At 40.3% G+C, this 14,205-nt stretch overlaps 1 protein-coding gene across 4 annotated transcripts in view; it reads right to left on the minus strand.

The window, feature by feature from the left end:
- Positions 1–520: 520 nt before the first annotated feature.
- Positions 521–14,205, minus strand: part of MAGI2 (membrane associated guanylate kinase, WW and PDZ domain containing 2) — a 734,934-nt gene continuing 721,249 nt past the window's right edge. For all 4 annotated transcript variants that reach the window (XM_062019654.1, XM_062019637.1, XM_062019629.1 and 1 more), the window contains one exon: positions 521–3,506. In XM_062019654.1, the coding sequence (XP_061875638.1) occupies positions 2,713–3,506 (794 nt within the window). In that variant the 3' untranslated portion in view covers positions 521–2,712. The remainder of the gene's footprint in view (positions 3,507–14,205) is intronic.

Here is a 14,205-nt window from a genome sequence, read left to right on the forward strand (position 1 = left end):
CCATCAACCTCATAGAAAAGAAGTTTCTGCTCATATTGAAGTGGAACTTCCTGTGTTCCAGCTTGGGTCTGTTACCCCTTGACCTGTCACTGGGCATTACAGAAAAAACTCACTCCATCCTCTCAACACCTGCCCTTTTAAGCATTGATAAGGTCTCCTCCTGGTCTTCTCCAGGCTAAACAGCCCCATGTGTCTCAGCCTTTCCTTATAAGAGAGATGCTCCAGTCCCCTGATCACCTTGGTAGCCCTGTGCTGGACTCTTTCCAGAAGTTCCTTTTCACTCTTGAACTGGGGAGCCCAGAACTGGACACAGGACTCCACATGAGGCCTCACCAGGAGAGAGTAGAAAGTGAGAACCTCCCTTGACCTGCTGGACATGCTCGTCTTAGAGCATCTCAGGATACCATTGCTCATTGATGCCATTACTCCAAACTAACACAGACTATGTACAATTACCACAGAAAAAAAGAAAAAACAGAAGAGATTTTTTGGATATATATTTTATTTGACAGTGGTTTAGAATATCATACAGTAAACAAGATTTCTGTAAAAGTTAATTTATCCATAGTGGTGCGTTTCATAAAAATAGTTGCTCACTTACAGCCTTTCTGTGACTATTAATACATGGAATTATATTTATAGAGATAGAGCTGTACAGGGTAAATTCACAGCTAACACTACACAGAAATATTATTTGGAATGGGGTTTAGATGATGTGCTGTCTTCACAGGTTATCGATTACAGCCGCATAAAGCAATTACTGCACAAGGAGTAGCTGTGAACTGTGCAAATTAGAGTTTATGCAAGCATAATCTCAACTGTTTTTTCAGATTTCGTTGTTTACTTTCTTTATACATAAAAATAAGATACCGGGACGTGCATCTACACTACAGAAGCATTGTCCAAAATCAGATTCAATAAATTAATGGCAAATTATATTGGATTCTAGTTCAGGGGATAAAGATTTTTTTTTTTTAACCATTAAATAAGAGTTTTATAAACAGCTACATGGACTTGTGCTTTTTTAGAAACGATAAATGGATTTTTCTTTCTAAAAAAAAATTGTTTGAAAGCTGCAAAATCCTTGACTTGAGGCTTTTCAAATAATTGGACAGGAAGAAACATGCCTATAAATTTCTCAGTCCAGTGCAATGTTTGAGACATACAGTAATGTGCTAATTTCTTGGAACAAAGCCAATCTCAATCTAATTTTTTCAGCAGAGCATGTGAGGAACTAAGATTGCTAGAGAACAGTAATTTTTAAATACAAATTTTTGACAGTACTTAGCTTTATTTAATTTTTTTTCTTTTTAAATTACCAATGTATTATTGCCCAGAATTTTGTTTGAATTTTGACAGACAGATAAGCATAAGCACACTTACACAGACACACACGCATCTTTTTGAAACGAGATAATGACTGATTGACTGAACCCGGAGTTATTTCCTGTGAAGGCAGACTGGAATGTTTACCTGGCACTTAAGGCTTGAAATTCAAAACAGACAAGCAAGAAAGATGAACCAAAAAAAAAAGAACAACAACAACAACAACAACAACAAAAATGGAGGTAGGGAAGAAATGATAAAATAGAAACCATTTTAAAAATGGAAATATATTGAATTTACTGAATGATGACACTGACAACTGTATTTCAGAAACCAGTCTAATTATTAAGGTGTGCCTGAAAGGCACCTGCTCTGCCAAACTGAGGGGATGAAAGCTGAGAGTGTCCTAACCGAATGTAGATGGGTATGAAACATAGCACTGTTGGTAAGTGAAGCTCTCATTTTCTGCAGGAGGGAAAGGCCTTTCCTTAAGGAAACTGCAGCTTTTTCTCTGTAGCACTCTTCCTTTCATTGCAAGGGCCTTTGCAGACGTCTGGGTTTTGAGCCTGACCAATTGGCTTGCGTGCTACCTCGTGGGATTTGGGGAACCTGTAATCAATTGCTTTTGAGAATAATTTGCAAATACAACTCCACCCTAACAACTCCTTTCCAATGTACAGAAACATGGTTTGTTCACAAAAATGGCAGTAGAAATGGCATCACAGAAACTAATTCACTGGATTCCCCACTCCTCCCGTAGCGCCCAGTGAACTATGCTACAGGGTATCACGTGGACTATCCCAAAGTGTTAACAGTGGAGACGTGTCATGGGTGTACAGTTCCAAACGATGCTTCAAAGAAACCCTTTAACCCCTGTCTAGATATGTCGAGAACAATTTATTTACAACATTTTAGCTCCATGTAAAGATCCTCTCTCTGTTTCAGCTTGCTCCGTGCAGTTTTATTTAAGGCGATGTTCCAGTTTGTGATTGCTCTAACTTGTTCCAGTTTCTCGATACAAAGTTTGAATGAAATCCAAGTCCTTCATGCAGTGGGAAAAAAAAATGCTAAAGCTACACTGCACTATCCTTCTCTGATGTACTTACTGTCCTTCATATTGTTTTGGTTTCTTCCATAGCTGCCAAAGTCCCTAAAATGGAACCGGGACTTCAGGGTCGATTTTAAATCTCCGTGTTGACTATATGCTCTTGAACTTATTAGATACTGTGCACATTGTCATGGAATTATACACTAATGTTTTCATTCCTCAATGCTTTGTGTGTATGTGTGATAGTTAAAATAAATTAAAACAAACCAATGTGAGACAAAAACTAAGAAGAATGTTCTGTGTCAGTTTGAGACAGTTAGAGGGCAACAGTCCCTTGCTTATCTGCTCATGGCAGAAGTACCAGACTTCAGGACGCTTGGTAGCTTATCTGAGCCGGGGATTTTCCATGGGCCCGGGGAGACCGTTGCCTTTCGAACTGTGGCGTTGGTGCTGCGAGTGCTAATGGAATGGACATGTCCCTTCCTGGGGAACTCGCTGGGTTTCCCATCAGGGTCCCTCTGGCTGTGGTCCATATCACTTCCAGGCGAACTGCAGCGGTTGCTACTGTACGTCTTGGTAGCACCTATATCAAGCTTGACAAGATCGGATGCCGCAGCTGACTTCTCACTGGTATTTGTGGATTTGTGATCTATTTTGCCAAGAGATCCTCCTCTCTTGCTTTCTGGCTTCCTCAGCCTCCCAAACTGTTCATCACTGGTTCCAGCACACACGTGCTCTCTCGCGCCAGCCTCGATCATAATGCTGTGTCCCACCGCTTTGCTTTCTGAGGTGGGCCTGCCACCATCAGTGGTCTTATTTTTGCTTTCTGAATATCCTTTCCAAGAAGCCTCTTCGTGCTTTGACCTATCTACCTTTTTAGGACTTGCTGACCTTTCTCTTTGTTCTCCTAACCTTTTCTTTTTGTGACCGTTCACCGAAAGCTCCTTTGGTTTCCTTACATCGTGTTCCCTCTTGATATCCCATGTTGGCTCTGGGCTTATCTGGTGAGAAGGGTCAGAGGGTGGGGCTATGTGTGATGAAGATAATGGTGAGATTATGTCTTCGAGGGAAAGAGCTACTTCCGGCAGACCTGGGGAGGTGGCAGAGGGAGCACTCCAGGAGTTTGGTTCGTCTGTTGTAACGAGAAAGAGAAGGGAGTTAAGGGCGTATTCAGCAGCACAGAGAGTGTGTTGCACAGGCACATGCATTCTGAGCAACACTGACACCCGAACTACACACCAGACTAAAACTCCTCTGTTTTAGGAATACAAGACTTAAACTCTTCTAACCAGGTGAGGTGGAGGAGGAGGAGGAGGAGAATCAAAATAATCTCTCCCGCCACCCCCCTACCCACCAAAAAAAGAAGAGTCCAGGAGAAGTCAGAACCACAGGGCTGCTAACTGCAAGTGTTAGAAACCTCTGTCTTTTTTTCCCCACAGATTCTGCTTTCCTCTGCCTACATTAAATTATTCTTAAAATAATAAAGGCACGTGCTTATGAAATCAAATTGCTTCTTTTGTAGCTGTATAATGGATTTCTCAGCTGGCCAATATCAGCGCTGTCTCTGACGACAAATGAGAAGGACTTTCTGCCATCTATTAAACGTGTCCCTACAAGCATATAATAATTGCCAAGAATTTGTAGCTCAGATAAGGTCATCATTGAATTCTGTCCCATATTTTTCCTAAACAGATATAATATTGCAGTGTTTATGGCCCCACAATTCTTACAAGGTACTTACAAAGCTCTGCTTTTATATCACAGCGTCAGCTGCTGTGTCTTTTGACTGTGCAGTTTGAATTTCTCCTGGTTACTTAGCCTCAATGCAATACGGTTAGATTGTGCAACTCGTCTTTAATTTAGCTAAATAGACATCTCCTTTGCTGAATCATGATGATTTTCCTAATTCATTGGTACAAAACACAATATTCTGAGATGCCTTTCTCTTGCATGCACAATCCTCATTTCTTTTGATTAACGTTCTGGCAGGCAATGAATCCATCATGACTAAAGACAGCACGACTCCTTACCCATCTGCATAGAGGTTACAGAAATCACTGAACTTAGCTAATGTCATTCCCTATTTAGCACCATTGCCTGTCTCTGAACAGTATGAGCAATAATCTGTCAGAGATGAAGGACTGCCTCAGGAATCCATGGAAACAAGGTGGAACTCGTGGCAAGAGCTGTGTATTTCATGGGAGAGAAAATGTAACCTTCCAGCTGAAAAACAAGCACAAACCTCTGTGGGTTGGGACTAGTATCTCTCAGTGATATCAACTGTCCTTTAAAAGATACATTTCTTTTTCTCGGTGCTGTCGTTGCTTTCAAATTATCATGAAGATGCACGTGATCTCAAAAAATGGAATGGGTTTTACTACCCTGCCTGGGACCTGCAGCTTGCTTGACTGAGACTGCACTGTTCAGTTAAGAGCTGGATCGAGTGATTGCAGATAAAAATAGGAGAGACAATAGTGAGGTGGGTGACGTAAAGGGAGGGAGCAGTGTGGTTAGTTGAGGAGCTATTTATTTTCCCAGATGGTGTTTGTCATATGCTTTTTGCATAATGAGCATATGTGTGGAGAGGATTAGCATTTGAGAGGGGTAGAAAGCACAAGTTCCGTGTAAGGCAAATAAACTTTGAGCTGGGAATCTAAATGGGCTGAGGGTCTCAACTGATTATTTTTTTTTTTAAATCACACTTCCTTACCCTCCAGTTAAGGCTGAGTAATGTACCATCTGCTCCCTGCTTGGCACTTGGACAAGAAAAAATAAAAGGAAGGCTCATGCACGCAGTGATCAGCTCTCAGGAGCTTGCCTACGAGAAGCATCTACTTCGATGGACTTGTTCTTTACTTCTGCTCTGCAGCACCACCCCATGACCCCCCTCCCCATTCCAGGACCAAGGCTGTGACTGATGGAGGAGGTGCTGACCCTGCTCCACCTCTGATCTGAAATCCAGGGGATCCCATTTTGGTTAACACTTGAATCAAGGACCATGCACGGAGTCCAAGTCACTTTGCCTGGTTCTCTAGATTGGTCCTTGGACTCTGCTGAGCAGCATGAAGCTGCCTGTGTGCAAGGTACCTGAGCTAGCACTACACAAGCCACCTTGGGCCTTAGAAAATGAAATCTATGCTTTTTATAGCATTGTCACAGCTCCTCAGGCCAGAGGTAGTGGTGAGCATTGGCCTGACTGGTGTACTTGACTTAACTACAGTCTTCTTTCCCAGTTGCCCACAAGGCGATTTTCACCGAGTGGCAGTGAAGAGCAGTGGGCCATTACCAGATCCTGTGCAAGGCTCTGAGAGCATCTGAAGTTACCGAAATAACTTGTTACTTTGAGAAATATCAGCTGTATACCAGTAAAAACATAAATGGCCTGGAGCAGCAAGATGCTTTCAGGTAACAAGATTGTCTCTGTGCAAAATGTGCCAGTATGCTAAAATCAGTTGTGTCTCATTCAGGAGGACAAGCCAGGTGGTCACCATTCCAAACCAGGGTTACAAACACTTCTCAAGCCTCCTCTGAGGCATAAAGGGAAAAATTGTAACAGTTACTTGTGGGACACTCAGAGGAGGAGACCTGAGAGTGAGTGGCCTGCTATTTTATTCCCTAGAGACAAGATAACTGATTTTAGTAATGGACTGTCTCCCTAGGCAGTTGGTTTTTTTTCTTTTCTGTTTTCTGTTTCAGTGTGAGGGGAAAAAAACACCAAATGTTGCAGTGAGAAATTGGAGCGGGTTAGAACTTACTTCAACACAAGTGAATGAGCGTTATTTGCTACATGTGATGATATATAAATACAGATATCTATAAACCAGGACATGCTATGTTAGATGCATTATTGGATTTCTGCCTCTCCCTGAGAAACCCTAAGAAAAAAATCAGCATGGCCGAGTAAGCAAGAAGACTTGTAGCTACCACAGCTTAAAGGGAATTCTGGCTGTGGGAGAACCCGAGGGGGGCCACTGGCTGCTGTTTGTTTAAAATATTGTGCCTGGCCTTCTTGCTGGCAAGGCACCTATGTAGGCTGTATTTCCAGTGGCTGGGGGAAAAAGCTGCCGTGAAATAAAACTATCATTCATACTCTGCAGCAATGCAGAACGAAAGATCTTGACAAAATTGCTTTCAGTAAGGTTTAAGTACCATCAGTCTGAGACAGCCAAAACCCAACCTAACCCACTTTTTCTTTCAAATGAAATAAAATTATGTAGAGTCATCCTCAGCCTTGTTGGATGTCAATGTCAACAAGCCATTGTTGCAATACATCACTGGATAGTGAGGAGAATACTGATGTGAAGGTATAGTCATCGACTTTCCTCTAATGTTTGAACATTATGGGCAAATACCAAAATTACTGGAGTAGAGCAAAGCGTAGTAATTTAAGTAATTTGTTGCTGAAAAGGAAAGCCTTTTAAAGCTCTGTGCTCAAGCCACGAGGGTTCACTTGGACTTGTTCAAGCAGCAGTACAATGATTGCTTTTCCAGAAAAAAGAAAAACATGAGAAAAATGTAGAATTTTGTTCTGTATAGTAACTAAATGATTTCTCTTTATGTTTATTCTGAGATTATAGCTGCATTTTGGAGAGAGTTATTACCATTTCTGACTATTTTTTCTATAGTTTTAAAGTTCTTTATAAAACCCAAGTGTTACTTGTGAACGTAACCTACTTTCACTGTCTGTTATTCCAAACTATCTCCAAAAATTTTGCAAACATATTAAACCAGAAACAGAGCAACAATTTTACTTTTCTCTCTTTTTGCCTCTGGGAGGAACTGATGACAGAATTTTTTTAATAGACCATGAACTACTACTAATAGCCAAACAACTTAAAAGCAGAAGTGGAGGATGTTGCATTCAACTGAAACTGCTGGAGAGATTTGGGGACAATGTAGTTTTAAATTTGTTTCTGACTATGTCACTGTGGATATCATCTTTTTTCAAAGGTATACATCTCCCTGAAAGCTAATAAATGCCTTCCTCTGTTCTTTGAAGGGAGAAAATCTCCCTTAACGTTCTAATTTAGACAAGTGAGTTGGGAGCAGCACTATAATCTGTCACTGTGATGGCGTTTGATTTGGTTTAATTTAGTAGTTGTTTTCTGGGTGGCTTTTAGTTTCCACAAGCTACTGTCATGTAGGTTGGCAGGCCTTCTCCATGGGATATGTGTAAGAATGACTCACCTACGACCTGTTTCACCTAACTGCCAGGCAAAGAGTAAATTGCTAACTGAGTAAGAGACACCACAGACATAAGATCTTGAGTGTGTGGGAGGACAAGTAGGAGATGAGCACAGCCATTTTGGAGGAAGAGTGACAAGGGGAAAACATCAGGAGCAGAAGTTTTCTGTCTAAAAGGCTTTTTTGTTTGGAGTAGAACTGCCTTATACATGAATTGTTTGCATTGTTATTCCAGCTTACACACATTCAATGGAGTGGAAAAGAGGGTACTGCTCTCACGTGTCTACTTACTCCCCTCTTAACTAAAGCCTAGTCTTCTACCTGTATCAGTGCTTGTTGATCAGTGCCTACATCTGAACTACTAGCAAAATAAACCTGACCTTACTGATAATGGACAGAGAAGTCTGCGTGTCTTACTTTCTGAGCACTGTCTAGGTACTGAATCAAAGAGCTCAGTCTGTGAGGAGTTTATTTAATTTCCTGCAATAGGTAAAAAGGTTGCCCTTCTTAAATTCTGTCTAATCTTGCTGTGCTTATCTGCTCTGCTGAGATCTCAGATCAAGAGAGGTTAGACCTTGGATTTGTGACTAGGCTCTTTTGCATCAAAATATTTCAAATAATTGCTTGGTAGTTTATTAAGAATGTGGGATTTTCCATCAGATAAAATTAACCATCAAGTACCAGTATTAATTTATTTAATATTTAATAGTAATATTGAGTAAAAATGACATCACATTTTATTACCTGAGTAATCTCAATGCCTTTAAAATTGCCTGATTATGTGAATAATGATCAATATATTAAAGCTTTGAATGCTTTCAGTAGTCCAAATAAAACATTTCCTGAAATGTCTAAGTGGCTGTTTTTGTATCTTCCCACAACTATTTTCCTGGGGAGTCAAAGAGTTTTTGATTAAATAAAAACTATTAAGCTTCCCCCCCCCCCCCCAATTTTTGACTGAAGTTACGTATTGCCAGAAGGTGGCACACAGTTCTTACAGATGCTGCTAATAACCAAAATGGGACAAATGGTCCCCTGGTGAGTATCTGCTAATGTTGGCAGTGTTACACCCCGAACGTGTTTGGCTCTTTCTCATTATAACTTGACATGTCTGTGATGTTCCTGATTGCATTGGTCTCCTGCAGCTTGTCTTTAACACTCTCTAAGGAAGGATGATTCAGAACATTTAAAGAATCTTTAATCTTTCATCCTAGAGCATCCACAACCCAGACATACAGCACCCTCTGTCTCCTGAAATAAATGATCCTTTTAGGTTTTGATGGTTAGAAAAACTCTTGGTACCTTCTGCCCAGCTGTCAGCCGCATGTGAACGTGACACAATATGCCAACCTTTCCACCTGCTTCTCCCAGAAAGTGAATGGCAATAGGCTCTGCACCCACCTTACAGGCTCCCTACATGTCTGGCTATAATCTTGCCTCTCTTGTTAATTATTCAATAGGGATATGCATTTTTTTTTCCCAAATTACACTTTCCTTGTCTTAAAACGATACTTTGCTTGGCTCCTCTTTCACTGCACTTATCCACGTTCAGATCCCACAACACCAATAGCTCTGGAAACAAACATCTATGGATATAGTCGCCTTCTGCTGTGATGTGGTCCTTTGTTTAGTCAGTCACCAAGGGCACATGCAGGTGGAATAGCCTTTTCATCACTAGCATTGCCTTTATGCTCTTTCCTTTTATCTTTTTAAAGCTATAATGACAGTATGTTACAGGTGCAAATTGTTGTTTCTATATAGAGAAATGATATCCATGTCATATACAGTTACAACAAGAAATCCAGGTTATCTTGGCATGTGAATGGCTCTTCCTTTCCTACACACGCAGTGAAGTGATCTGTTTGGTATTGTGAAGTCTCATTTCTGATGCAATGGAAATCTAATCTAGTTTCTTGCTATCTTAATGTAAGCACATTCACTACACTGCTTGTCTGTTTCTACTCAGGAATGTCACGGTGACTCTGAATGTTTATAGTAGCTTGTAAATGTAACTTTGCCTAGAAGTAGAATTTTTCTGCTTCCCAATAATTTGTGTTTTTTTGATTTTGCACATTTGTTTTTGCAATGGTTGAGGATGTTTGGTCAGGATAACCAGAGTGAATTAATTAGAAAGTATGAAACAGACCTAGTGTTTGTGCAAAGTCATTGTGCATTTTAATTTTTGTCACTGGTCTAAAATTGGAAGAGGAGGGGAATCCTACCACTGGGAGCTATTGGTTTCATGGGTTCTGCAGATGTCCACAAGAACTAAAAAGATGTGACTGGAAATTCAGGGTAAGTGAGGAATACTTTTACCTCCCCTGTAAACTTCAAATATTTAGTTTTAAATGCAGAAAATTAAAACCAAATACCTTCACTGACCTATTCCAACACCGGGAAGCACGACTCTACTTTCTGCTCTATTCTGTCCCCAGTATCAATGATATCCTGATGCTCTACTTCTTTTTATGTTGCTAATCACTACTGCTGAGCAACAATTTAGTTCCTTTGTGTTCATTATATCCATCTTCCATCGTGTACTTTCTCTAGATATTAAATGGAAGATGCCTCAAATATTTTTTACGGCAGAGACAGTGTTCATAGAGTCCTTGCAAGGGTCATTTGATGAGTCTTTGAATGAGCTCAGGTAAAATTCACTTTCATCACCATTTCTGTACTCTGCAAGGAGGTTTGTTAGAAAAAGTCCTTTCATGTTCAGAGATCTAATCTGAGAATTATTGAAACACTCTTCAGAAAGAGCAGATTGTTAGTTACACTTGGAAGGCCAAATCTGCAGAAGCTCGGGAGACGATATTGCTTGGTTTTGGAGCTAAGGGAACAGAGAGAAAGGGAAAAATGAAACTTGGGGCAGAGAGGGCAAACCCACATATTGCAAGGAAAAGAATTTTAAAATCCTTTAGAAAAATGCTGAATGTTTTCTTGAAACAAGAAAGTCACCACATCGATTTGTGTTGGCTTTAATCTGCAGAAAGTACCATGGATGAAAGCACTTCTCAATTTTTTATGTAACTTATTCTTTAAAGATAGTTAACAAAGAAACGTGAAGTGATTGATCTGACTTGGAGAGTTCTTATTCTTATTCTGCACTGTTTCTGATCCTACACCGTGCCCAGTGCATCCTCAGTAAATCTTATTCCCTCAATTAGTTATTTAATTGTGGAACTGCTTCACCAGTATTTTACTGTCCTAATCACTTGAGATAATAATTTGTCTTACTGAGTCAGAGAAAAAGGTGTCTCAAGACGTATGGAAACAGATGTCTGCTTTTCTGTTGAGTGTGTACACAAACAGTGTTGGGGAGCTCCTGGGAAGCCCTTTTGGAAGCTGTGGATGAAAGCTGAGTGGATGGACACAGAGATCTACAGCCATTGCCCCACATAAGACCCTTTTTAACAAGCATGGATCACTGCAAGTAAGTGGCCTGAGACCTTTCAGGCTAATACAGGAGAAAACTAATGATTTCAGAAGCTGTCAGAATTTCTGCCCTGGAGAGAAGGTAGACTGGATTTTCTCCAGGACTTGAACGACCTTGCGGTGTTACTTTAGCCCTTGCCTGGTTACACTGCCGTTGATCAGCCCTTAAACATAGATGACATCCATAAGCAATTCACAGTGATTTTGTAACAAGGCTTAAGCTATGCATCATTTGGCTCTCTCCAACATGATCAGTCACACCTTATAACAGGACAGAGATAGTTTTAACACTGCCCTTACAACAGGAAGAACGAAAAGGCTAATTCTTCTGTGCAGAAAAAACCTACTAAAAGTGCAGAATGGGAGAGGAAAAAAAAATCATCAAGAGTCACACTTACAAACAGGTTATATTTCAGGCCAGATCAGAAACAGGCAAATTAATTTAGTAAATCAGTTTAGTAATTTTCTGTAATAGTCTTGTGGCTGTCGATCTTAAGGCCAGATGACCATAAGTACACAGTTTATCACTCATTGCACGACTCATTTTAGCTTGTTCAACAGATATGGATCTAGTAGACTGTCTGATCCATGTAAACTAATCATCATGATCACTAATCTGAGTGAACTTGCTAAATTCAATTTTCCTTGAATAAAGTTAATGTATCTGCATATATGTTACAGGATTACTCACTAACACTGTGAACATCTGAAAGGAAAAGTTGCAGCCTCTACAGTGCTTTCATTTTCCACAGCAAGCTCCTCACTGCTACATCAGTGTAAAGTCTATGGACAGCCTAAGTGTGAGTCTTGAGTGGTGTTGCTCTAACCATGCATTATCATTCATTAGATCCTTCAGGCACTTTGGTACCCCTTTTGAAGTGTTGAGCATCTCGTATGTTTTTCAGATGAGAGCTACTCAGGCAAAAGAACCTCGTCCCTTCAGTAAAGGTGGTTTTATCTTTTCTGTGTGGTCAAGTAGCTGAGTAGAATCTGCAGAAACCTCAGCAATTGAGTAGAAGCTGCAGAAACCTCAGCAATTCTCTTCCAGAGATATGCTGGAGCTGGAAAATCTACACTGCAAGTTACTGTATAATTACAGAAGATAATGACTTTAAAATTAGTTTTTATTAATAGAATTAAACCACATTAAGTAATAAAAGGTGTTCATAAATATGTTAATAGAATGTGTGGTATTAATGAAAAACATTCTGTAGAGACTGAATAATTTAAGAGTTGGATATTACACACTTAATTAAACTTAAATATTAAAATTATTAATTACCACAGGTAAAATGTGCATTAACAGTAGGCATCACAGCCTGTCTGGTCAATACATAGCTGTCATACATAGACAATAGAGAAAATGTATTTAATGTGAAGAATTCAGAACATTTTGACTGTATATGAAATGCCCCTAAAAGTTGTTTGTGGCAGATGCTGACTGTTGGTGGTTCTCATTTAAGATCTCATCAGGATCATAAGCAAAACACATGATTTTGTTTGAATGCATCCTTATTTACAAAGCTCATGAATAAGTATCCCTGTCCTGCTTAGGGTAGAAGTTGCAGAATTATTCTAGCCTCTACTTAGCAAACTCTTTCCAGACTGGAGGCTGTTGGGCACTTAAAGTGCAGAGCTGAGCTTGGGAGCATGCTCATTCTCAGAGCTGATGTGGTATCTGACATCTTTTGTATGCTGAGATAATTTTCTCTGAAAACAGTATAATGAGATAGAAGTGCACAAATAAATGGTAACATTCAGCAGTTACAATCAGAAAACACAAACTGCATGTTGTTAGAAAAACCCAGATGTTTAAAATTCTGTGTTGCATCTGTGTTGCAAAATATGACATGCTCTATGGTCACGTTCATCAAGTGTCTATTGGTGAGTGACAGTTATATTGTCAAAGTAAAAAGAATACGCAGTTCATTTTCTGAGGGATATTTCCCAAGTTGGGAGTAGCAAGCTATGGGAAGTCTGACAGTGGCCACAAGGCTCTGTTAACAACTCCCCGTGGTGGGGCTACAAAGCCTCAGCCAGGAATTGCACCATGGGATGGCAAAGCATGAAGGGCAGAAGCACAACCAACTGCAAGTCCCTTTAAGGACAAAACTTGTCTTCTCCTCTCTAGTGTTTTTTATGTCACTCTCTCTGTGACCATTTAGACTCACCAAAGTTCTGACAACAATGAGAGTAAGCTCTGTTAATTTAATTTAGTCTTGGATATTATTGCATCAAGCCACTGTTAAGGCTTTTCTGATACAGCCTGAGTACCTCTTGCTGTACTTTTGTCTCGCTTTTTGTACTGTTATGGCTGTACTTTTGTCCCTAAAAGAGCTGATAGCTGTGTGTGGATTCTTTTGAGCAACCTAAAAAGCCAGATTTTTCACACCTGGATAACCACAGATCAGTTAAAAGATCACGTATCTGAGTTCAAAGTCACTATATCCCAAGTTCAGCTGATATTCTTAGAGGTAGAGTCTTTGTTGGGAGTTATGAAGCTAAAATGTTCTTGTTCGTGTCAAGCCAGAGTAGGACACACAATAATATCTATATCCTTCTAAAGAGTGTGAAATTTGACCTCTCCAAATCACTATTTAAACACTTAGATGAGTGGCTCTGCTCTCCTAAGGGGAAATACATGCCATTGTGGAAGACTGACTGTGCTGAAGAGATTGTCATGGATTGGAATAGACTGCCCCGGGAAGTGGTGGAGTCACTGTCTCTGGAGGTATTTAAAAGATGTGCAGATATGGTGCTGAGGGACACGGTTTAGCAGTGGACATGGCAGTGCTGGTTTAACTGTTGGACTTGATTATCTTAAAGGCCATTACCAACCTGAATGATTGTGTGATTCTATGTGGAACTGGTTTTAGATCCCTTGGAGTACAGCCATCAAAGGAGTTACTGCACAGCCTTCATGATGAGAATTATTGGGACAGGCCACAGGAGTAGCAGTTTGTGCCTTTATACTGCTCCCTTCAATATGTGACTCTATATTGCAACAGCACCATCACAGACGCTTAGGGAAGCTGACTCCAATTAGGAATGAGCTGGAGCAATTCAGTCTTGCTATTAACTGGTGGCCCACTGCAAATTTGGAGATGAGGAGGACCACAAAATGAGCAGCAGGAGAGGGATTTTATGAAACATTGTGCTGCAACAGCAGAAGAGAGAACAGCAAACTGTACAGACACAGTAAGTGCAACTGA

The sequence above is a fragment of the Colius striatus genome, chromosome 1 (assembly GCF_028858725.1).
Source record: "Colius striatus isolate bColStr4 chromosome 1, bColStr4.1.hap1, whole genome shotgun sequence".
Taxonomy (NCBI): Eukaryota; Metazoa; Chordata; class Aves; order Coliiformes; family Coliidae; genus Colius; species Colius striatus.